Source organism: Gymnoscopelus braueri, assembly GCF_963280865.1.
Source record: "Gymnoscopelus braueri genome assembly, chromosome: 20".
In the NCBI taxonomy this organism is placed as follows: domain Eukaryota; kingdom Metazoa; phylum Chordata; class Actinopteri; order Myctophiformes; family Myctophidae; genus Gymnoscopelus; species Gymnoscopelus braueri.
Window position 1 is genome coordinate 16,388,973 of NC_137622.1, and position 23,924 is coordinate 16,412,896.

At 44.5% G+C, this 23,924-nt stretch overlaps 1 protein-coding gene across 2 annotated transcripts; it reads right to left on the bottom strand.

Annotated features, from left to right (window-relative positions):
* Nucleotides 1–192: 192 nt before the first annotated feature.
* On the bottom strand, nucleotides 193–23,481 carry hmmr (hyaluronan-mediated motility receptor (RHAMM)). Of its 2 annotated transcripts, XM_080416535.1 has the most exons (22): nucleotides 23,343–23,481; nucleotides 21,781–21,879; nucleotides 21,184–21,284; nucleotides 20,597–20,674; nucleotides 20,210–20,398; nucleotides 20,030–20,116; nucleotides 19,681–19,792; nucleotides 19,433–19,498; nucleotides 18,460–18,533; nucleotides 16,853–16,926; nucleotides 16,325–16,695; nucleotides 16,069–16,217; nucleotides 6,811–7,046; nucleotides 5,786–5,902; nucleotides 4,518–4,700; nucleotides 4,204–4,413; nucleotides 2,954–3,136; nucleotides 2,640–2,849; nucleotides 1,709–1,769; nucleotides 1,414–1,590; nucleotides 664–829; nucleotides 193–436 (listed from the first exon to the last, which is right to left on the bottom strand). In XM_080416535.1, the coding sequence occupies exons 1-22, from the start codon at nucleotides 23,380–23,382 to the stop codon at nucleotides 414–416; spliced, it is 3,006 nt and encodes a 1,001-aa protein (XP_080272661.1). In that variant the 5' UTR covers nucleotides 23,383–23,481; the 3' UTR covers nucleotides 193–413. The 2 variants fall into 2 exon arrangements, with proteins under 2 accessions (XP_080272661.1, XP_080272662.1); XM_080416536.1 differs by lacking the exons at nucleotides 2,640–2,849; nucleotides 2,954–3,136.
* Between the last annotated feature and the right edge of the window lie 443 nt (nucleotides 23,482–23,924).

Sequence of the window (23,924 nt, forward strand, 5' to 3'; positions counted from 1 at the left end):
ATAATTTGTCTGGTTACAGTGCGAGAGTGCCCTCTACTGACTGCAGTGGGCCATATCCAATTCAAAGTAATTCAAATAATACCTGACAATGTCAAGAGAACATTTATTTCACAGAATTTTTAAAACACTCTTGACTTAAGGGGAAGACCACTCATTTTCAACATTGAACTATGTCTATGTCTATATGTGGTATTCCCCTTTAATATATAAAAGTCTTGAAAAGGAAACATTAGGCTACTTTTAAAAAGGAAAGACATTTCCAGACGAAAGAATAGAAAATGTAATTAAAAACCTGCGTTGAAAAGCAAACATTGGTATAATTTTCAAAAAAGAAATTAAATTAAAAGATTAAGTAACATTAAAATTGTAAAACATTGATGAATTCCAAAATGTTGACTGGTTGAAGACCCCATCTACAAATAATGATGATGATTTCCTGGAGGACAGAAGAGAAATGATTAAAATACTGTACTATACTTTCATTAGATTTTTCACAAAGACTCACTGAAAATCAAAGCTTCCATGCAAATGGTGATTTTCAAATGGTTACAGTTATCCCTGCTCAAGAGATTAAATTCTCTTTAATCTACATAACATTGTTCTGTCTATGAGGAGACTGGTGTGACACGGCAGGCGGTCGGTCAGTTTAGCACTACTCACCACCGTCTCGGAGGGCGACCGGCGTTTCTGGCTGTGTGTTCTCTTTGGTGTTGTGCTGAAAGGCTTTGCTGGGATCAAACCTGCGGCGGGCGGCTACAGGGAGCTCCGACTTCAGCTGTTCCAGCTGGGACTTCTGCCGACTCACCTGGGAACGCAGATTCAACACCTCCTACAAAAACACACAGCATGAAGGGAAGATTCACAACGAAGCTGGAGGCAACATAAGCAAAGCCATAAAGAATCAACTTCTGCAGACAATTCAATTCAAACTTTATTCCAGACACTCAGGGGGTCCATATTGCATACAGATAAGACATACAAATATAAGAAAGTAAAAAAAATAGATAAAAACACATCATACAAACAGGAACATACTATTACATACAAATCACACATAGAGACTGTTTCTCCAGTGATTAGACACAAGTAGTCAGGAAATTAGAGGGGAGAGGAATGACAGCAACCAAAGCATTATGCAACCAAAAGTGTCTTAACTGAAAAATGCATGATATAATATTGTGTGTGTGTGTGGCTAGCGTGTGTACATAGTGTCACTTGGACAAATAGCATAGAAAAGTAATGTAATTGAAATAATGTTTAGTTATCACTCAGACTGGTGGAGGTGAACCACAGCCATTGGCCAATCATGTTCATCAGTCATGTTCATACAGTATAGTGGGTCCCCTGATAATGACATCAGTTTCCACCCAGAGTAAGCCTGAAGTAGTGTGTGTGTGTGTGTGTGTGTGTCACCTGTTTAAGCGTGAGGTTCTCGTCCTTCAGCTTCACCATGTGTTTTATCTTCTGTTTGTGATTCTGATGTCCCAGAAGCCGAGCGTAAGCTTCAGCCAGACGGTTCAACTCCTCCTGGTTAGAACCGTTCACGTTGAGCAGCACGTCTCTTTCTGCAGCAAAGCCATTAAGCTGTTCCTGTATGAACGAAACAACTAATTGTTATTTACAAGCGTCAATTCCTGAAAATTCAAATTGTTATGGATCAGGGATTTTTTTTGGTAGCTTTTAACATTTTCTCTAGGGGAAAGCTCACCTGGAAGGGCTTGACTTTAGCAAACAGCTCATCATATTTTTTCTTCCACTCGGAACTTGAACTGAGAACACAGAGGTTAAAATAGGTATTCGTTTCATTAGTCGGGGGTAAATCTGCTGTGAGGCAAGATTTGTGCTTTGAATGTGTCCGATGGTGAACATAATGCTCTCTGACAGTAAGTATGGAGAGATCTTTTTGAGGAGCCTGCAGGGTCCAGGCATTTTTGAACAGTTGCAGCAAGGTGCAACTTGTCCAACTATCCAAGCATTATGGTAAACCAGAGACTCTGCCGGTGATGTAATTATTGGCTCAGGAATGCGACAAAAACAAAACAAATCTCCATGAATTCAAAGCTTTATGGGGTGATTGATAGAAAATAAGTATTTTTTTATGTGAACTACTCATTTAAGGAATGTTTTACAAACAAAGATTCTCTGTTAGTCAAAGACATCACCGGGTAGATGAACGATTAAAATGAAGTCATTTCTTGGGTGAAGTACTCCTTTAAAGAAGAGATTAGAAAGGAGGTTTTGTAGAGTTTATTTGGGCAAGACGTTTTGGAAAAAGTTATGTGTCCAGGTGTGGAAGAGCCAGAATCCACGCAGAACACCAAGTCGGAAATGGTGCATACAGCTGGGTTGACTTTTGAGCAGCAGAAGGAGCTGTTGGTTCTGCAGTTGTCCAATAGTAGAAACGGCAGTACAACCCACAAATTATGGGACGGAATTTTACATTTCTTTGGAATTCAATTCCTGGAACATATAAGGGATGCTGAACATGGTCAGACTACCGAAGCCTTTGTCAGCTATATTATTGTCACTGAAAAGGACATAATCTACTTGACATGTTGTATTATGCAGAACTTGATACATAAACTGTTGCATTATGCAGAACTTGATACATAAACTCTTAAAGACTCCCCCCCCCTCACCTGTCTTGTGCTTCAGCTATTTGTCCCTCAAGGTCCTTTCTCTGTTCTAACATTTCCCATTGCAGGGTGACCTTCTCCTGAGCCAAAGTCTCCACTTGATCCTGCAGTTGGTCGACCAGGGTCGCGTGGCTTGCCTCTACAGACTTCACCTGTTCTTCAAGTTGAAGAACCAGGGACGCATGACTTGCCGCTTGAGTCCTCTTGAGCTCCCTACAGTACAGTCAAGGAAACGAAGACATTACAAATGACTCAGGACATGAAAAAGTTGTGCTCGGTACCAAACGAAACCTCAACGTGCGATAAGTTGTACGTACAGCGCCCATTCCTCCTGAGCTGCACGGTGTTTGCGGTCTGCCTCCTCCCTCATCTTCCTGGAATCATCTTCTTTCTGCTGAATTGTGCTGGCCATCTCGTCTTTCATCTCCCGAGTGACTCTCTCCACCTCCTCCTCCAGTGTTCTTGACCTCTCCTCTGCTTGCTGTAGAGCCTGTTTAATGCTGGAATTGGGCCATACTGCCATCAATGCATGTAATTGTCTATTCACAGATTCAGCCAAATATTTGACAGAAACAGACCATTTGTCCATTAATGGCTATGGCTTTGTTATTTTATATTTCATATGGTGAACATAATGCTCTCTGACAGTAACGGTGCGTTTTAACAGCGGGCGATCAGGATAGTATTTTCCAGAAGTGCATTATATGTCTATGAGAGCCGGCAACTACTGGCGATAGGGCGAAGTGGGCGGGGGGGGGGGGGCGATGAAAGATGGATTTTCTTTATCTTTTGGACGATGTCGTCCGGCGATCGCCCGAGAGTCGCCCGCTGTTAAAACGTACTGTCAGTATGGAGAGATTTTGTTGAGGAGCCTGCAGGGTGCAGGCATTTTTGAACAGTTGCAGCAAGGTGCAACTTGTCCAACTATCCAAGCATTATGGTGAACCAGAGACTCTGCCGGTGATGTAATTATTGGCTCAGGAATGCGACAAAAACAAATCTCCATGAATTCAAAGCTTTTTTGGTGATTGATAGAAAATAAGTAATTTTTTATGTGAACTACTCATTTAAGGAATGTTTAACAAACAAAGATTCTCTTTTAGTCAAAGACATCACCGGGTAGATGAACGATAAAAATGAAGTCATTTCTTGGGTGAAGTACTCCTTTAAAGAAGAGATTAGAAAGGAGGTTTTGTAGAGTTTGTTTGGGCAAGACGTTTTGGAAAAAGTTATGTGTCCGGGTGTGGAAGAGCCAGAATCCACGCAGAACACCAAGTCGGAAATGGTGCATACAGCTGGGTTGACTTTTGAGCAGCAGAAGGAGCTGTTGGTTCTGCAGTTTGACCATGTCCAATAGTAGAAACGGCAGTACAACCCACAAATTATGGGACGGAATTTTACATTTCTTTGGAATTCAATTCCTGGAACATATAAGGGATGCTGAACATGGTCAGACTACCCAAGCCTTTGTCAGCTATATTATTGTTACTGAAAAGAACATAATCTACTTGACATGTTGCATTATGCAGAACTTGATACATAAACTCTTAAAGACTCCCCCCCTCACCTGTCTTGTGCTTCAGCTACTTGTCCCTCAAGGTCCTTTCTCTGTTCTAACATTTCCCATTGCAGGGTGACCTTCTCCTGAGCCAAAGTCTCCACTTGATCCTGCAGTTGGTCGACCAGGGTCGCGTGGCTTGCCTCTACAGACTTCACCTGTTCTTCAAGTTGAAGAACCAGGGATGCGTGACTTGCCTCTTGAGTCCTCTTGAGCTCCCTACAGTACAGTCAAGGAAACGAAAACATTACAAATGACTCAGGACGTGAAAAAGTTGTGCTCGGTACCAAACGAAACCTCAAAGTGCGATAAGTTGTACGTACAGCGCCCATTCCTCCTGAGCTGCACAGTGTTTGCGGTCTGCCTCCTCCCTCATCTTCCTGGAATCATCTTCTTTCTGCTGAATTGTGCTGGCCATCTTGTCTTTCATCTCCCGAGTGACTCTCTCCACCTCCTCCTCCAGTGTTCTTGACCTCTTCTCTGCTTGCTGTAGAGCCTGTTTAGTGCTGGAATTGGGCCATACTGCCATCAATGCATGTACTTGTCTATTCACAGATTCAGCCAAATATCTGACAGAAACAGACCATTTGTCCATTAATGGCTATGGCTTTGTTTATATTTCATGTTCGTTGGCTAAACAGCATTGCACGATTGTCATGGACGGTTGAATTAATCAATCTCTTTTCCAGGGACTATTTTCAGACAAACTTTTTTAAATCAATCAGTTTAAAACAAAACATCACTGACAAAAAATAAACACAATGACATTTAGGGTGCGTTTGTAAATACGCTGAGAGTGCGCTGATATCAGTTAATTCATGAATGGTTAGAGTAGATACTTGTTAACCAACATTGCCATTTTCATCTTTAAAATTATTTCAAAAGTATACTAATTAATCTCATGTATAAACATGATATACAGTACGTTTTGTTACATACGTATAACTGTAGATGCATGGTGAATACTGTCAGTTTCAAACAAGCCACAACCATCACATTTCAATGCGATGGATATGTATTCCTCCGACATTGTTGTTGGCAATGTTCAGACAATTGGATAACCTGGCTTTTCAATCAGAGCGGTCAGTGTGCGCTCTGAATGCTCAGCAAAGCCCTTGAATTTTGACCAGTGAGCACCACGGGTACAGTCAGGCACGTAATTATAAACGCACCCGTAGGGTGTTGGATTACTTATTTCAGTAAGACCTTAAGATCTACAAGTAGATTTTCATAACACATTGAAATGAATGGAATCTAAAGAAGTCCTTGAAAATCTAACAAACCATGATATGCTTTGCCATATATATGAAAATTATGGGCAGTTATGTCAAGTATATTTTGAGTCATGCCAGAGCACCATTAGGGTCCTTTAAAGGCCAATTTATACTTTGCACAACCATATTAATAGACAACGACACATTTTCAACTGAAAACAGTTTTCAGTTGAAAACATGTAATCTTTGTCGAGGGACAAGGTTGTGTGACAAAGATTTAGCCGGTCATTCTAGCTGTTAAAATGCAAAGGTCATGAAAAAGAAAGCCTATTAATCAAACTGACGTTTCATTATTAAGGTTAAATACAGACACTCACCTCTCCAGCTCAGCAGCAGTGTCTCCTGTCTTGTGGAGTGAGTCTGTGTGCTGTTCTTGAAGGGTTTTCATGGCCATCGAGTGGTTCTCTTCCAACGCAGACATCTCCGTTATCTTACTAAACAAGTCACAAACAAAAAGGTTTGATGCATCAAAACAAACGTTAACATTTCATCATGCCAAAAACTGGGCCCGTTCCACCAATCCACTGAATTTCTAGGCCCGTGTAGCATTTAGTTTGCCACACTGTGAGACTCAGGGATACGGTCAGGTAGACGGTACAAACACATGACATGTATTGTATCGAGGTCAAGATGGTACAACCAGAATAGATGGACATGTGGCTCTCTCTTAAGTGTGTAGGGGGGCTGATGCCAGAGTGACCAGCCAACCCACCCTTCTCCTCCTCCCTTTCGGAGACCGGATCCTGGGGCTGCTGCCCTGGCTGGTGGAGGCTTCACTGGCTTGGCCTGCTTGACAGCTGCCGGGTTGCGGTCGCAGCACTGCTTCCCCACCCTCCGGTTGCCATTTTGGGGGGGGACCCCCCTCATCTTTCTTTACTGGTAGTGGAATATTTTTTCACCGGCACAAAATGTTTGTCCTGATACGGACACATTTGTGGTGTCTTTAGCTTCTTTTTGTCCACTTATCTATTTTTCTTTTTGCTTCAATATTCAAAACTCACTCTAGGTCCAAAAATAATACAGCAAACTAGCAGGCAACTTGGTTTTATTGGCGGGTGGCTGATATAATGACAATTGGTTGCATTTTAAAATATAGGGCACATCAATATTTTCCAAAAATGTATGTTAGTTTCCAGAGGTAACCGATTCTAGAAATATAAAAAAAAATCGAAGATTTCTGAGTACTACTACCCTATTTGAGAAACACGGCACTAAGGGAGCACCGTTGAGTCATCACATCTTTTAAAACAAACAAAAAAGACAAAATACACTAAAATACAGGTCCATTTTGACATTAAATTAAAAGAGGATTTGCCTGTGTGCCTGGTGTTTAGATCTGTACCTGTCAAGCAGGGCCCTGGTTTCATTCAGACGTTTCTCCAGCTCTGCATGGTCCTGCTGGAGGCTCAGGAACCCCCCCTTGGTCTCCACCATCATATCTTGGCGACTCCGTTCCTGTTCCTCCATGGCAGCCAGCTCTCCCAGCACCTCCTCCATTTCATCTCTCAGGTCCTTCATACGCTGGTCGGACTCTGCCTTCTCCTGTTGCAGCAGGACAGACAGAGAGGCGACAAGGGCCTACAGGAACACAATGACAAATTTTTAATCACTTGAACCCTTGAACTTATACCCAAAATCTATACGCTCACAGCGCGTCAAAGTGAGCTTGTAGATCTGCGGAAAATCTTTTTTTTATCGTTTTCAAAAAAATAAGTTTTTTGTGTGTGCATACAGTATCAGCACTAGGGCATTCACAGAATAGTCGAATATTCGAATATTCGAATATCAAACCGACTATTCGACTATCAAACCACTATTCGAGAAAAAAAAAAAAAAAAAAAGCATTTTTTTTTTTTTTTTTTTTAGATTCTTTTTTTTAGTGGCTTTTCTAGAGCAGACACGCAGCTGTGAGCTCTGGTGTGACGTCAACTCGCATTCCTTGAGTCGAGTCATCAATGTAATTGAAAAAAAAAACAAAAAAAAAAACACTTTTTTAAATTTTTTATTTTTTATTTTTTATAATCAAACCGAATAATCGACTATTCGAATACTTTTGGGTCGAATAATTCGAATACCATAAATCACTATTCGTTAATGCCCTAATCAGCACAACAGTTTTTAATACCATTGAGTGGCAGTTTACAACCAATTTGACATCAAATTAATACTATCACTTCACCAAAATGATCAAATATAAATCTAATCTAAAAGTCATCAGCAATCCGTTATAGCAATGGCAAAGCAGGGTGGTCAACTGAGGAAATTGCTGGAAGGAGCGGTTGCACACATGTTGCATTGGTAAATATATTTAAAACAGGTTAGCACCAGTTATGGTCTTTTAGTTCCTTAATCCGAGATTACGACTGTTTTGTTTGTTGTATCTATACACATAGCAAGCCCAAGCTGTTTATCATCAAGCCCAAGCTGTTTATGATCATTTGAAGTTTTACTTCATATATATATATATATATATATATATATATATATATATTGATTAATTATATGCCAGTCACAATGTGTTAATTAGATATACACATCTATTAGGGGCGGAAATTGGTAGGTACCTGACGATTCAATTCGAGTCCGAGGGCTACGATTCAATTAAATTGCGATTCGCGATTAATTTACTTCCATTATCTTTTATTAATAAAAACTAATGGAAGAGTTTCAGCTGGAAGGTTATATTTGCCTAAATCAACAATTGCAGAAAACCAACAAGAAAATAAACAAGTCCTTTTTTGTAAAATAATACTGACTTATAACAAAGGCTTCTCAATAGTCTGTTAACCAACCAAAATATGGCTGCTGCTCTTTGCAATTAGCGATATGAAAACAAATCTAAAATCTTTTTTTTTAAATATAATTGATTTTTTAATTCTAATAATAGATTCATAATTGTCCATATCGCAATTAATTGCTGAATCAATAATATTTTCCACCCCTAACATCTATACTGTATATCCCTTCTTTTAGATAATGGTGCTGTCCAGAGGGCTGGTATTTCTCTGCTCCTCCCCATTCTCATAGCTTAATTATTCTGTCTTTTTTCACAATTACTAATTTTCTCCACTTGACTTCTATTCTGCGTCTGATTCAATTTAGTCTTCTTTTCCTCTTGTTGCTTTAGATCTTGAATGAGCTGTCCTTCATGCATTCATCTTCTCCTTTTATCTCTGGTTCTTGCATCCCACGTCTCCCTTTCTAATAACTCTTCCTCTTCTATTTGAAACCATAATATCGACCACAATCCTGACATCTGAAACAAGCTATACATTTGTACTGGGTTAACTAGAACATTATAGCAATAGCTGAATGGGTAGAGAGGCCGCCTGGGAAACAGCGTCCCGGCCCTGGTCTACTGTATGTGTCCCTGAGCAAGACACTTAACCACTAACTGCTGCCCCTGTAGCACCCACTGCTCCCGTTGCTTAGGATGGGTTAAATGCTGAGGACACATTTCACCGTACGTGCAAATATACACTGACAAATACTCCAAAAAGGGGTGGGGACCAAATTATTATTATTATGACATGACATAATTCCTGTGGCATATCAACTGTTCTTTCAAATATATAGAACTGTCAATCTTTCTCGAAGTAGGCCGTCTCTCTGGCGTGTCTGTCAGATGCAGTCAGTCAGTTTTACCACGGTTCTCCGTTTACTACTCACTATGGGATATCAGCGCCCTCAGGCGATGACACAGAGCAACACACACGCTCCCGACGCCAATACTGATTGGCTAAGGGTATGTCACGAGTCCGGAAGACCCAGGAGTATAAAGCTCCCTCGTGACGTAGGCTCTTCCTCTTTTCTCCACTCTGCATGCGAATGCGCAGAAATTCACACACAAGAAAGCAAGGAAAATTTCAACTATAACCCAATGCGGGAATAAGGATTATATCCCCACGGGAAAATCCTTGCAAATAAGTTTTTTCCCGAAACTTATTAAGTATTTATTTATTTACCTATCCTCTCAGTTTTCCTTAATTCTTGGTCTGTTCTGGAAAAGCCGGTTAGCTGAAAAAGCCGGTTAGCTGCTAACACCGGTTAGCAGCTACTAGCTCATTCATTCATTCAGTGGCTAGGCTAATACTAGCAGCTACTAGGCTACGCTACTGGCTAGGCTTTAGCCTGTTGTTTTCCCAGACCGAGGACCAAGATGGAACCACCGAGGAGTTGCGGGTTCGCGGAATGCGACCCCCTCATCGCCGCAGACGACCCCCACCGCGTCTTCATCCACTGCTTGGGGGTCGATCACGCTTTCTGCGCCAGGACCCACCCGGGTGAGACAGATGCGTGCCCTAACGGCACGAGGTTAACCGTTTCTCAACTTGACGCTCGGCTCGTCAGGGCTAGGACCCTGGTCGGCTGGACTAGACGAGATAACGGTGAGACCTCCACCGCCACCGGACCGGGGACCCCAGTCGGGCAGCACAAGCGGCCCCCCGGCTCATGGGACCCCCATCGGTGCCGATGCCAAGACTAGAGCGTCAAGCGTCCACGACGCTGACGCCACCTCCCGCCGCTGCTGCTGCGATGGGGGCTTGTCCCCACCGCAGCATGCTAGCAGCGGCCCTCCCTCCCCCCCTGCCAGCGAGGAGTCGATGGCTCTTCACGATGACGACATGGCGGAGGACGGGGAAGATTTCCTGGAGCTCCCGTCGTACCAGGACACCCAGGAGGTGTCCACGACGAGCCCCGGACGGGGAGAACCTCCCGCAGCCACCGAGGAAGAGATCCTCGAACCTGTGGCGGCTGGTTTCAACGAATGGCTAGCCTCACTAAGCAACAGGTTGTTAGCAGCGCTGTTCTAGCTTAGCTTGCTAGGACAACACCAGCTCGTTAGCCTCTTCAGAGCCGGCGTCTGTACCACGAAGAACGAGGCTACAATCGGGTGCTTTGAGACACATAAAGGGTTTTCATAAGAGTATGTTGAACTGTTTATGCTGTTTCCGTGTTTATTCTGTTCCATTAAAATTTCCCAAAATACACAAGCACACTTCCAGCCCCGGTCAGGAGGTCACGACGCTAGGGGTCCCTGGGGGTCCCCGGGCGTCGATGCCCTCCTCTATAAGCCCATTGTGCCTATCAGGCCTGCTTTCACAGCATGATAGACAATAATGGGATACTTCTCTGCCTGTTTTCAACAACTGTCGGGGTGCATCGATGCATAGGGATCACTAGGTGGTCCCCGTGTTGATAACCACCCCTTATAAGCCCAAAGCGCTTGGAAAGTCCCTTGGTGACTTTCCAAACGCTGCTGGGATGAATACTGTGCATGCTATAAACAAGACAAAGGTAATAAATCCATTGCTATTTATATACGCCAGTGTACATGGGTCACGCCAGAATTTTCCAATTCTACCATCCATCCGGCAGAGGGCGCCAGAGGCCCACTGTGGGAAGGAAGGTTTGCAAGATGGCGGCGCGGGTCGAGGGTCACCCCAATATTTACAACCTGCCAAGCACCGTGTCACGCCAGCCTCTGGAGGGCGACAGAGTGCTTCCTTCGGTGGAGGTGGCTCCGTCGCTTCCTTTAGCCAGGCCAAGAAGCCTAGACAAGATGGCGACGGACTTTGTAAACAACAAGGGAGCAGCGTGGAATGCTTCCGTACTCAGTCACGTGACCCCCACGCTTGCACGGGCCCTGTGGGTTAGGTTCCGACGTCACCTGTTTCCATGGAAACGGATGTCAACGTCTCTTCACTCATGGTGAGTTAACCGTGACTATTACTAGCTATGGTATGCTAGGTTGGCATAGCCTCCAGTCAGACTGCTGTTGTTTCACTTAGTGGCTGACTAGCCTCACTAACATCGACACAGTTAAAGAGCAGTGTTGTTTTGGTGCAGTGCTTAGACAGTCCCCTAAAACAACACGTGGTGACCATAGCTCTCCTTCGTTCTTGGTTAGCCAAACAACTACAGGTAGCAGCTAAAGGCTAAAGGCGACCTGTAGCTAGGCTAGACTAGACCAGGCTAAGCTTACAGGCTAAGCTAGTTAGCCCTTTGTCTACACTACCACGATGGAGGCTCAGGTTCACTGGGTGCCTTGAGACAAACATAAAGGGTTTTCATAAGAGTATGTTAAACTGTTTATGTTGTTTTACACTGTCTTTGTGCTTTATTTTGTTGCATTAAAAATGTACTAAAATACACAAGCACATTATCCAGCCCCGGCCAGGAGGTCACGACGCTAGGGGTCCCAGGGGGTCCCTGGGCGTCGAAGGCCTCCTCTATGAGCCCATAGAGTCAGGCTGATGTTGTTTCACTTAGCGGCTGACTAGCCTCACTAACATCGACACAGTTAAAGAGCAGTGTTGTTTTGGTGCAGCGCTTAGCCAGTCCCCTAAAACAACACGTGGTGACCATAGCTCTCCTTCGTTCTTGGTTAGCCAAACAGCTACAGGTAGCAGCTAAAGGCTAAAAGCGACCTGTAGCTAGGCTAGACTAGACCAGGCTAAGCTTACAAACTAAGCTAGTTAGCCCTTTGTCTACACTACCACGATGGAGGCTCAGGTTCATTGAGTGCTTTGAGACACACATAAATGGTTTTCATAAGAGTATGTTAAACTTTTTATGTTGTTTTACACTGTCTCTGTGCTTTATTTTGTTCCTTTGAAAATGTCTTAAAATACACAAGCACGTAATCCAGCCCCGGTCAGGAGGTCACGACGCTAGGGGTCCCAGGGGGTCCCTGGGCGTCAATGGCCTCCTCTATGAGCCCTTTGTGCCTGACAGGCCTGTTTCACAGCATGGCAGACACTAACGGTCTCTAATGGACGCCACAGTACGAGTCCGCTGGACCGCGTGGCGACGTCATCGGTCCCCGTGGAAATGTGCACGTTGCCCACGGGACTGATAACAGCAGCGCCCCCTCCCGACTCGCTCGCTCGGTGAGCAGTTTTTGGGAGGGTTGCAATCCGAATCTGTTTTTATCCCAGTACATCAGCGTTGCACTGTGTTTACTGGTTAAGCTCAGTACGGCAGTGACACACTGTGGTTGTACTGGCCAGGCTCCCCTGAACAACAACAACACATTGTGGTTGAACTGGTGTGTTTTCCACATGCCTTGTGTTACTTCCTATGTCAGACGAGTGTGTCTCTCTCATGCGGAAGATAAAAGCAGCCACGACTCTAAGAGAGAAGGTTCTCTCTCTCTCTCTTGAGCATGAGCGTTACCAGAGAAATATCTACGAATCAGAACCGACTGGGTTTCTGTTCAAAGCTTTTTCTGGTGAGAAAAAGGGGGGGGGGGCGTACGGCCCTTTCTGAATCTGAAGGGCCTCAACAAGTATCCATTTCTTTGTTGACGACCGTAAAAGCTGTTGCAAAACGGTACATCAGGGGCACTGATGGGCGGGCATCAACCTCTAGGTTGCTTGCCTCCACGTTCCAGTCTGGCCTCCACACAGAGATTTCCTGCACTTCGGCTACAAAGGGGAGTGTACGAGTACACGTTTTTCCCTTTGGTATGTCATTGAGCCTGCGAGTGCTCGTGCAGTGTACCAATGCGGCCATAGCTCCACTGCGGCGACAGGGGATCGGTCTGTCGACTTAACTTCGACGACTGGTTAATTGCTGGCTCAGAGGAGGTGGTGGCACGGCACACGGCCGTGGCCCTCTCCCACCTGACGTCGCTATGTTCACAGTCAACGTCCAGAAGAGCGTTCTGGTTCCATCTCAGCGGACCACCTTCTGGGGGATCTCGCTGGACTCGAACACGCTCAGAACGCGGCTGTCCAAGGGCAGGTTGGACAGCGTCTTAGCTTGTGTGAGGTCTTTTCGCGTAGGGCGTCAAGTCACTTACAAACTAGGCATGCAGGCGGTGAGTCTCATGGCTTCAGTCATTCACTTAATCCGCTTGGGCAGGTTCTACATGAGACCTGTATAGAGGTGGCAGCGGGCTCTTCGGATCCCACTCACCTCAGGCTTTCAGCTAGTGGTGGTGTTTCCAGGGTGTCGTGGAGACACTCGGATCGTGGTCGCAGGTGGCTTTTCTGTCCCAAGGGGTCAGTATAGGCGCTGTGATATCACAGAAGGTCATCACCACGGACGCCAGCCTCACGGGGTTTTTCCTCGCTCTCAAACAGTTCGGTGCTCGGTTTCCGGGTTGTTCTGTCTCGATCAGAACATACAACACCGCGACCATGTGCTATGTCAACAAGCAGGAAGGTTTGGCCTCCCTGGTGTTGGACGGATTGGCGTGCGAGATGGCGCTGTGATGCGACTCACGTCTCGCGTCCATTCAGGCGTTCCAGGTGCCGAGCCTCCTGAACGAACTGCTTTATGCTTTCCCACCAATAGAGCTGATCCTCCCCATGTGGGGGAGGGTCAGGCTCCGAGGGTTGTTGATGTTGCTGGTGGCCCCAGCATGGGACACGTAGAGGTCAGGAGATAACTCCTCTCCTTCACGACGTGCCTTGGGCCCTCCTTGTCGGCAGGGACTTGCTGCGGCAGGGAGGGGGGGACGCCCTCAGGACCTAGACCTATGGGTCTGGCCCGTGAGAGGGTGAATTTGAGCTCGTGTGGCCTTCCCCCTGACGTGATGGCTACCATCCAGGGCGCAAGGGCCGTGTCCACGAGGAATGCTTACGAGGTCAGATGGGGGTTGGAACAGTCACCAGTGGTGGTGGCTTTCCAGGCCTCGATGTGTAGCATTCTTACTTTCTGCAGAGAAGGCTAGATCGGGATTTATCCTTCTCAACAGTGAAGGTGTTTTGGGGTGGCCATTTCGCTTGCCACGAAGTTTCGATGGCAAGACGGTGGGCCAGCACCCCTTGGTGCGCCGGTTTTGTGCGGCGCCAGGAGAGCCAGGCCGGGTAACAGGCCACTGTTCCCAGCCTGGGATCTGACGGTTGTGCTGGAGGCACTATGCTGTCCATCGTTCGAGCCTTTTGAGTCTGTGGATCTGAGGATCTTTAGTCTCAAAACGGTCCTCTTGGTGGCCCTGTCTACGGCTAAACGGGTCAGTGACATGCATGCACTCTTGATGAGTCCGGAGTGCATGAAGTGTTTTAACAATGACAGGAGGGTTTTGCTTAAACCTAACCTGACGTTCGTTACCAGGACCGGGGTGGCCCCGGATCCGGGTGAGTTGGTAGCCTTCCATCCGCCTCCCTTCGTTTCGGCGGAGGATAGGCGGTTGCATTGTTCTGTCCAGTGAGAGTTGAAGCTCTATTGTCAGAAGACAGCGGCCAATCGCTCATCGACGTAGCTCCTTGTCTCTTTTGGGCCTTGGGGTTCAGAGGAAGGCGGTCAATAAGGCAACGTTTTCTAGATGGATCCGAGATGCCATTAGGTTGGCTTATGTGAGTAGTGGTGCCCCTGTCAGAGGGTCTGAGGGCTCACTCTACTAGAGGCATGGCTACATCCTGGGCTCTCTACAGGGGAGTTTCGATCCAGGAGATCTGTGCAGCCGCAAAATGGGTCGTCCCAATCGACTTTTGCGGTTTTCTACAGCCTGGACGTGGCGGCGTCATCCTTGGCGCGCGCGGTCCTAGGCGTAGCGGCTGCCTCCAGGCCAGTGGAGGGAAGGGAGTAGGCTTGGGGCTTTCTCCCTATTTCTCGACTTCCTCTGGGGTTTCCGTGGGACCAGCTGGGCTGGCTCCCAGGAGATGGGGCCCTGTTCCTCATATTGAGTTATGAGGCAGGCTTGTGTCTGCCTGTTAGTAAATAGGCGGACTCTGGAGTCTGTCAGGGCCTAGCTTGATTATCTATCCCGCATCCCAGCCCGGTGGGTTGGGGGCGCCCATGGGGCCATAGGTCACGTCCAGGGGGGACGTGACCTAGGAGCTGAGGGACGTGCGGGGTTGTCAGGGTTGTGTGGCTCATTACCTCAAGGGGGGTTTATGAATCCCATAGTGAGTAGTAAACGGAGAACCGTGGTAAAACTAGAGGTTACGAATGTAACCCCGGTTTTAGTAGGTTCGGAGTTTACTACTCACCAGACACCCCTTTCTGTGCGCATTTGGCATGCAGAGAGGAGAATGTTAAGAGGAAGAGCCTACGTCACGAGGGAGCTTTATACTCCTGGGTCTTCCGGACTCGTGACATACCCTTAGCCAATCAGTATTGGCGTCGGGAGCGTGTGTGTTGCTCTGTGTCATCGCCTGAGGGCGCTGATATCCCATAGTGAGTAGTAAACTCCGAACCTACTAAAACCGGGGTTACATTCGTAACCTCTAGTTCTTAGGACATCACAGGAGAGTGTGTTTTTTACCCTGCCTATCCCGAGTGGGTGGTGGGTTGCGGGATGCGTAATAGGCCTGCACAATATACCGAAAATGTATCATCGTTGCAATATCAACATGTGCAATTAGGGATGGGCATTTGAACCTTTTTTGGTAAACGTTTAACCTCTGGAATGTGGGCGGTTAACAGTCTACGTCTCTACGATGTCATCTCAATAAATAAAGTTGCAGTCCCATGTGTGGGCAGTTCAAATAGGGCCTAAAACATGTATTGTAACGTATATTAGGTCTATATCTGATTTTGTAATGTTTTGGTATTGTATGAGGAACAATTATAGATTATATTTAATGATGTGATTTATTCCATTAATATTCTGTTCAGTGACACACATTCCGGTTAAACCGGTTACCTTTTCTTTCTGCAGCTGCTCAGTTAGAGCAGCGTGATCTTGCTGAAGATGCAGCTGTTTGTTCTGCTCCTCCCTCCCGACTTCCTGCAGGGCGCTGAGCTCCGTCTCCAGTTCCTCCACTCGCCTCAGGCCCTCCTGCTGTGTCCTGCCTAAACCCAAAGACAGAAAATAAAACACGGAACAAACTCAACTCTAAAATGTATTTGAATCCAAGAAAATAAACTCCACAAAATGTGGCATTTGATTTGGTACGCACTCATGGCTTCTTCGTAGTGCAGGCGCCTCTCTGCGAGTTGGGATGTTCCCTCATCCACCTTCTGCTCTGTTCTCCTTAGCACATCTCTCAGTCTGGTCAGCTCGGTCTCGTGTTGGCTCACTTTACTCAGGGACTCCTCAAGGGCCTCACTGGTCTGTGTCATCTGGACCTTCATGTCGCCCAGCGCCTCCTCTGAAGATCTCAACTCCACCTCACAACTATTCAGTCTCTCCTCGGTCTCTCTCAAAGTGTGCTGGGAGGCCTGAAGCTTTTGCTGGCAAGTCACCAACTCCTCCTCTTTCTGCCTCACAACACTAGTCTGGAAGTGTTGTAGTTCTGCAGTGCGCTGTTCCACTTCTCTCCCTAGTTCCCTGTGCACAACAAGCATCAAATTAGTGTCATGGACGTTTTAGAGCCTAATACTACGGCAAGTTGCTTGCCAAACCGATCTACAAGCTAAAGTATCGTGATACGCTGTTAGCTCAAGCTGGTAAATCAGTTATTTTCAGCTAACAGGCGATTGCTTACAATAGTTTCTCCTGCTGGATCTCTGTTGCGGTTCCATCTGGCTCTTCCCTCTCATTACACTTCCGCCGAAGGTCCTGCAGGCAAAGAAATCAGAGTATTGTATGCATTCACATAAATGGAGATATGTATAGGTTACAGTACAAGTGCAAAACCAGTAAGATCACCGTCGGTGTGGGTGACGAAGCAGAAGTCTGGGGGTTGTTAAAACGTGAGCCGTGCGCTAGCCGGCGGCAGACTGTTCGGTGCCCTTCCGGCCCCGGCCTTGGGTGAAAAACCTTTTTTCCGACCGGTTCCGCGGGAACTGGGAAGGAGGACGCGCTTGTGCGTCTCGTGGCCTTGATCCCTGCCCGGGCCGCAGCGGCACCTCGCAACAGGCCCCTTTTTTTTTTTATCGTACTGCTTTCTCGAACGTACTGTAAAATATACTATCAATTTTTTTATTCTCTCGTTATCATTTTTCTTTTTACTGCTACAATGTATGAGGAACCAGATGAAAATGTATTTACCCTTATGTACTTGAACACACGATGTAACTATAAAGAACCTTGAACTTCCTTCACATGCCATTTTAGTTACACATACGTGATATACCTGACATTTAGTGCAGCTCAGCACCCAGAAGATTGCGATATTTTAAGAGTAGTATAGCCAAATCAAATGTAATGAAATGGGCATGAAACCCTAGGCTGATTTTGTAGTTTGTTTTCCAGTTCAGATTAAAAACTACAGCAGGTTCAACACATGGCACACAGTATAATACCGACCTTATAGTTTCACTGATGTATGCAGCTGCATTGAATCAAATTACGGTAATAACAAATGTGGTACAATTAGGCATAGATATATACACGTAGATACGTCATTGGTTGCTTCTTTGGAGCGATGCGTATATTATGGGGACTTCTAATGCATGTATGCCCCATGTATGTCTCTCCACAATTAAATCATCATAACTAGCTGCATTCTCAACCCATTTTCAAGTGGTTTGGTTTGATAGGCTAACAGGTAAAATTTTGTGTGGGTTTCATACCAAAACACCATCTTATGTAGTAACAGTAATGGTTATTAACAGAAAGGGGTTTTAGTCTCAACTCTTGTATCAAGGCACGTCTTGTATACAAACTCAGGCATATTTCTTGCACAGGAGTTATGGCTAGGTTTCCCTGGCAATAAGGCAGCAACGTTGATTTACAATCACCAAATGTGGCATCTTCGTATTTTATGTCTATGGATTTAGGAGTTAATGTGCATTGATAATACTGTTGAGCATCTATTTATTTTGAACCCGTTTCCTGCGCAAGTGCTGACATGTTTTGCCATTGATCTAATAGAGCCTGCCTGTTTGCTAAGGGGATAAGTTGAATCTTGACCTTCAGGTCAAAATTCATGACAGATCCTGTGTCTAGGTGAGACATGACCTTTGACACGATCAAAATTTCTCAACAGAAGAGCAGGGAGACAAAATACAACCACCCCATTATAAGTTACATCGTATTAACATACTCTACCATACAGATAGAACTAACTTGGATTTTTAAAACCTACATTTTCTAATGTAATTAATTAAATTCTAATTCCAATTAATTAATGCTAAATGAATAGTTCACCTGGATCTCATCGTTGGCTGTGTCTAGGTAGCCCTGCAGACACCTTACTTCTGCACTCAGTTCCTCCATCAGCGCTGAAAACATGTATAAAAGGCATAATGTAGGGCAGGGTAAATCAAATATCCAGAAATATTTGACCAAATACCTCAATGTCAATATTCTGATTATACTTGGGATGACTATTGGTTCTTTAACAAAATATCTACACAATAACATTTTATAATCCTAGTAATGCAAATATAATAACTAAGTGAGTGAAGGCAAATCACTTTACTGTAATTCAGCCTTTCAAACCATTACAGACAACACAGGACATATGACATTATAATATCCAAGCGATATCTAGTCCCATATCACAAAAATGTATATGTTACAGGGAGATTGGAGAACCAGGGAGATTGAAGGAGCACTTGTTTTCAGGCAATTCTGTAAAACCAACGCTAGAGGGCAATGCAAGCCAGACTAGAGGGAGGGGTGTCTGTGTGTGTGTCTGTGTCTGTGTGTGTCTGTCTGTGTGTGTGTGCGCACGCGCATGCACACACATGCGCACACACATGCACACGCATGCACACACACGCATTGTTTTAGTTTCTCCCTGACACACACACACACACAGTGATCCATGAGAAGAACTATTCTGTCCCTATTGGTTCACAACTCGGACGGCACTGATTCGACTAGCAGAGCATCGGCCGGTCAGCGCGGGCACTCGCGCCTGGAGGCGCGCCTCCGTCATGGACAATAACTATTATCACGTGTGCACGTGTGTTCAGCGTTCCCCTAGCGTAGCTTCCTGGGTGCTACGTGGGGGGGAACAACAAAAGACAGGTCTGCGTCGCATCAAAGCCCTGCCTCGCCCCGGCCCGAAGCCCCGTGCCTAAAAACGAGCGTTCTGTCTTCAATCTCCCTGGTTCTCTAATCTCCCTGTGACATATATATTGCCCACACATCTGTGCGCAGACTAAGGACTCACCATGCAGTCTATCCATCTCATTCTCCAGCTCTTCATTCCTTGAATTAGTTGCTTGTTGGAGGTCCTCTGTGAACAGTAAATTACATTATAGCCCTTGCTATTTTAGTTACAATTTTTGTTAATTTGTGACCAGGTTAAGACCTTGCTCTTTCCCATTTTGTAGTCTTTGTAATTTGCTTTGTCATGTACTAATTTTAACTTACAAAATCTCTTTACAAAAGGTAACCTGCTCCGCTGGTAATCCTTACCCAGATCCCCGTTTCTGTCCCTGAGAGTTGTGAGCGCAGTTCTAGTGGTCTGCAGGTCCATTTCCAGCACCTTCAGCTGTCCTTCTGTAGTGATGTGCAGGTCACTTAACTCCTGATACACAAACACAGAAAACCCATACAGTAGTTTACACTTCAGCACAAGCCTGCAAATGTTCAAGTGTGATGATGATGATTGTGGTTGCACTGCCTTTTACTGTGCAAGGTCATTTGTATTTTGCTTTATTCAAAACAGCACAGCACAAAGACAGGTTCAGATAGGGGGAATGACAACATTATAGGTGTACACAGCTGGAAGCGAACCAGGGAAATACATTTGCATCTCCCATACCTTGTTTTTAGCATCCAAATTGTTCCTGGCCTCCATCAGTTCCATCATCAGAGAGTTGATCTGTTTCTTTGTTGTGTCAGCAGAGGTCTACGGATGAAATAAAACATACTTCTCATGAGGTTTAAATATTTATAAACACAACCAAGGGCGAAGGCGAGTATAGAAGTCAGATAAGCGGACCTTGTTCTTCAAGAACTTGTTGGCTTTCTTGAGCTCAGCCAGTTGTCTCTCCAAGGTGGCCATATTAGCAGAGAGGGCCGTCTTCTCCCGGACTGCTGTCAACACTTTTGCCTGCAGCTTTTTAAGCTCTTCCTCCAGGGACTGAAGATGCTGGTCCTGCTCCCCACGCTGTTGTACCAAGGAGCGGATCTGGGAGGAAGCGGGTCAAATAGATCAATAGATTTACGGACAAACTAGAGAGAGACCCGTTACTGAACAAACATTCTATAGCAATAGATAGAGCAACAGATAAAATCGGTCGCCAGATTACTATTAGAATAGAGTTGAGCTTTTAAACAAAAATGGGGTAAATAATACTTGGTTGATGATGATGTGCGAGTTACTTACCTCCTTCTCCAAGACACTCTTCAGTTTCATCTCCATTGTAACGCCACTTCTCCCCTTCTTTGCATTTGACCCTTCGACCTGTGTTTGTCCAAAGAGTGGGATAATTCATATTTCAATGAGAACCATAGAAATACATTCATTTTATCTCTAATTGGGGTAAATCCAGAGGGGTTTCAGGTCTGGGACTCTGGGCTCATCTCAAGATAACCAGTTAGAAAATGACAGACAGGTCATTTTGTTTTGCATTTTAAATGCTTGGATGCTTTTGATTTTTGGGGGGTTTTCTAACCACTTTAGAATGGTGTACCATGAGACCCTGGGTGGACTAAAAAACGAAGATCCTAGGAGGGTTAATATGAAAGTCGTCTTCGACAAATATTGATTTTAAAGACCTTTCCAACCAAGTGTTTGGTGTGCCATAGTGATATTGTATGCATGACGGAGCAAAAGTCATCACTGTCTGTCCTGTTACTTGTTTTGCTGACATCGAGGACCATGTTGGAAAAAATTATGTTCTCACTTTTACTTAATGTTATTATTTGGATTTGTTGACTTGAACAAAGTCCACCCACCAAACCACAACTTACAAGGCCATCAACAGACATGGTTCTGCGGAATGCCACAGGTGACATGCTGACACTTCTTGAGGGTGAGGGTGGTGGTGGTGGTGGTAGTAGGTCCCCTGCAGCTGTAGACAAAGAGATGAGAAATTAAATGTCTCATGGAATAAAGCAAAAATAAAACGTCATGAATGATGATGTTTATCATTTTAAACCCATGTTGCTGCTGTTCTACATACAGCCAACAAGTTGAAGAAATCACAGGTTGAGGCTTTAAACTTTGCTTTTATGACATTTCTGAGACCATTCATGTTTATGGAAGATGCTTCTAAACTTGTATTCTACTGCTAGCCTAGTTTGACCACTTCAAATACTCTTTCATCTTAACATGACCGAAAATAGATGATCTACAAGCTCACAACACGTCGCAGCATGTTGTGAGCTTGTAGATCTGCTATTTTCGGTGAGCGACATGCTTTCATAGAAGACATGCTGGCTTCTATGGAATCCAAATGACTGAAATCAGTCGTGGCGACTGAGTGTGAGAACTTTAATGCATGATGTCAAGACATCCAGCTTCCATGGTAGATATCATTTAAGCACTTGAATGTCTTTTTTACCCACCGTCCTTGGTGGGTCTGAACCTGTCAGATCTGTGGAAGGTCACAGCTCCCTTCGGCTGGATGGGTTTGATGTCATAGTCTCCAGGAGCTGGAGCACAGTCTGGGGAGAAAAGAAAACAAACTAAAGTAAACTCCATAGAACGATGGTGTTGCTTGCTGGAAAGTTGCGACGAGTAGTTCGATGTATATCTAGCCTTGGATCAAGACTATCATAGATGCATTTCATCGATTTTGAAAAAGTCAGACTCGATAAAATCTACGATAGTCTTGATCCAAGGCTAAATGTATATCTGTTATGTGGAGTATAAATCAAAGACAGGGCAACAGGTAATTTTAATGCTGGGTTATTAAAGTTGTGAAAAATATTTTGGCTATAATGACATACCCAAATTAAGGACGGCATGTCAAGTGTTTATTAAGTATTGAACTGATATAGTAAATTACTTTTTGTTTAGGGCACACTAGTTTGGGAACAAGTGTCACAGCAACTGCAATCTGGGAAACCATTCGGTAAAAAAAGAAAAAATATATTTCCTCCTTTGCTTTTGCAACACGTGTTTACATGTTTAGGGCAGTGGTTCTGACAGATTCTGCAAGGTCTTGAGAGATTACAGTAACTGTGACATTGTATATTCTACAAATCTTGTATGGGGTCAATCTTTTCAGATGGGGGTCAGGCCTAAGATTAATTTAGGGGTCCTTGACATGGAAAAGTTTGAGAACCACTGAAGTAGACGACCCCTCATAGCTGGTATCTTTTCTTTTACAGGGTCATCATGGTGGAACCATAGTTTAAAAGAGTTCTACTATATAGGTGGAACGCTGAGCCTACTTATTAGCACTTGGGACCTATTAACAACATGCCAATGTAAGCTGCTAGCCGCCTAAACTGTGGTGTAAAGCAGAGCCAAGGCTATGGTGTAAAGTAACTAAGTACATTTACTCAAGTACTGTACTTAAGTACATTTGAGGTATTTTTTACTTTACTGGAATATCTTCAATTTTCAGTACTTTAACTTCTACTCCATTACATCTCAGAGGCAAATATTATACTTTAACTACACTAAAATGTAAAACTTTAGTTACTACTAGTTACTTTGTAGATTTTGATTTTTACTACAAAACATGCATTATCTGAATTCTATACTCATCTTCGCCCTTGGTTGTGTTTATAATGCATTAACCTCAGGGAAACCCATTGAGAGCAAGCTCTCTTTTTCAAGGACGCCCTGATAACAAACATTTGAATCACATTACAATGTCACAACTAATTTTAAAAATAGCCGATCTACAAGCTCACAATGCCTAGCATTGTAGATCAGCCATCAACATTTGTATACATTTGAAAACTTGTGAACCAATACATTTGGATACCAATACTTTTGTACTTTTATTCCGGACTTTTACTTGTAACAGAGTATTTCTACATTGCAGTATTGATACTTTTACTTAAGTACAAAATGTGAGCACTTTTTCCACCACTACGTTACGTTGGCTTTAGGAGGGTGACAACACTGGATGTAAGGCTTAGCTGCTACTAAACAACATTACTGAACTACTCACCCACATGCTCGTTAAATCGTTTGCCTCTGGCAAAAGACATGGTTGAAGTATAAAACCAATCAAATTAAACAACAAATAATGTCAGATACGCGGTGCAGTCACAGTAACAGACATGGAGGAACAAACAAAACAAACGTCGTTTTTAAAATGGAGCCTGTGTTTGATTTCAGCGCAGAAAATTTTCAAATTGACGTCACACGCGCTTCTAGCCAATGAGCGCCTCGTCAACAGATGACACCCAGCGTTGCCATGTCTGCTTATTATAAGCGACTTTGGGCTTCTTTTTAGTTGCTTGTAAATATTGGTAGTTGCGGGTTGCAATGTTTTGGCCTTGTTTCTAAACTGGGCTTGCTTCCAACTTTTTACGATTTAAACCAGTGGTTCTCAAATATATGTATGTGTAATAATGTTTCATGTTTCTTTTCATAGACCTGGTTGCTTATTTCTCACAGAATCTGGTGACACTTATGACAGCCAACCAATCCGCCTTGAGGAAAGCCTCTCAGCCAATCAGAAAGCCTGGTGATGCGCGGTTAACCAATCACTCCTTCAACTTCTTCTTCTTCTTTGTTGTTTTTTATT

Coding starts and splice junctions, on each gene's coding strand:
- hmmr (XM_080416535.1), bottom strand. CDS start 23,382: ATGTCTTTTGCCAGAGGCAAACGATTTAACGAGCATGTGG. Junction 21,880..23,342: donor ACGATTTAACGAGCATGTGG/GTGAGTAGTTCA, acceptor TTTTCTCCCCAG/ACTGTGCTCCAGCTCCTGGA. Junction 2,850..2,953: donor GCTCAGGAGGAATGGGCGCT/GTACGTACAACT, acceptor ACTGTACTGTAG/GGAGCTCAAGAGGACTCAAG.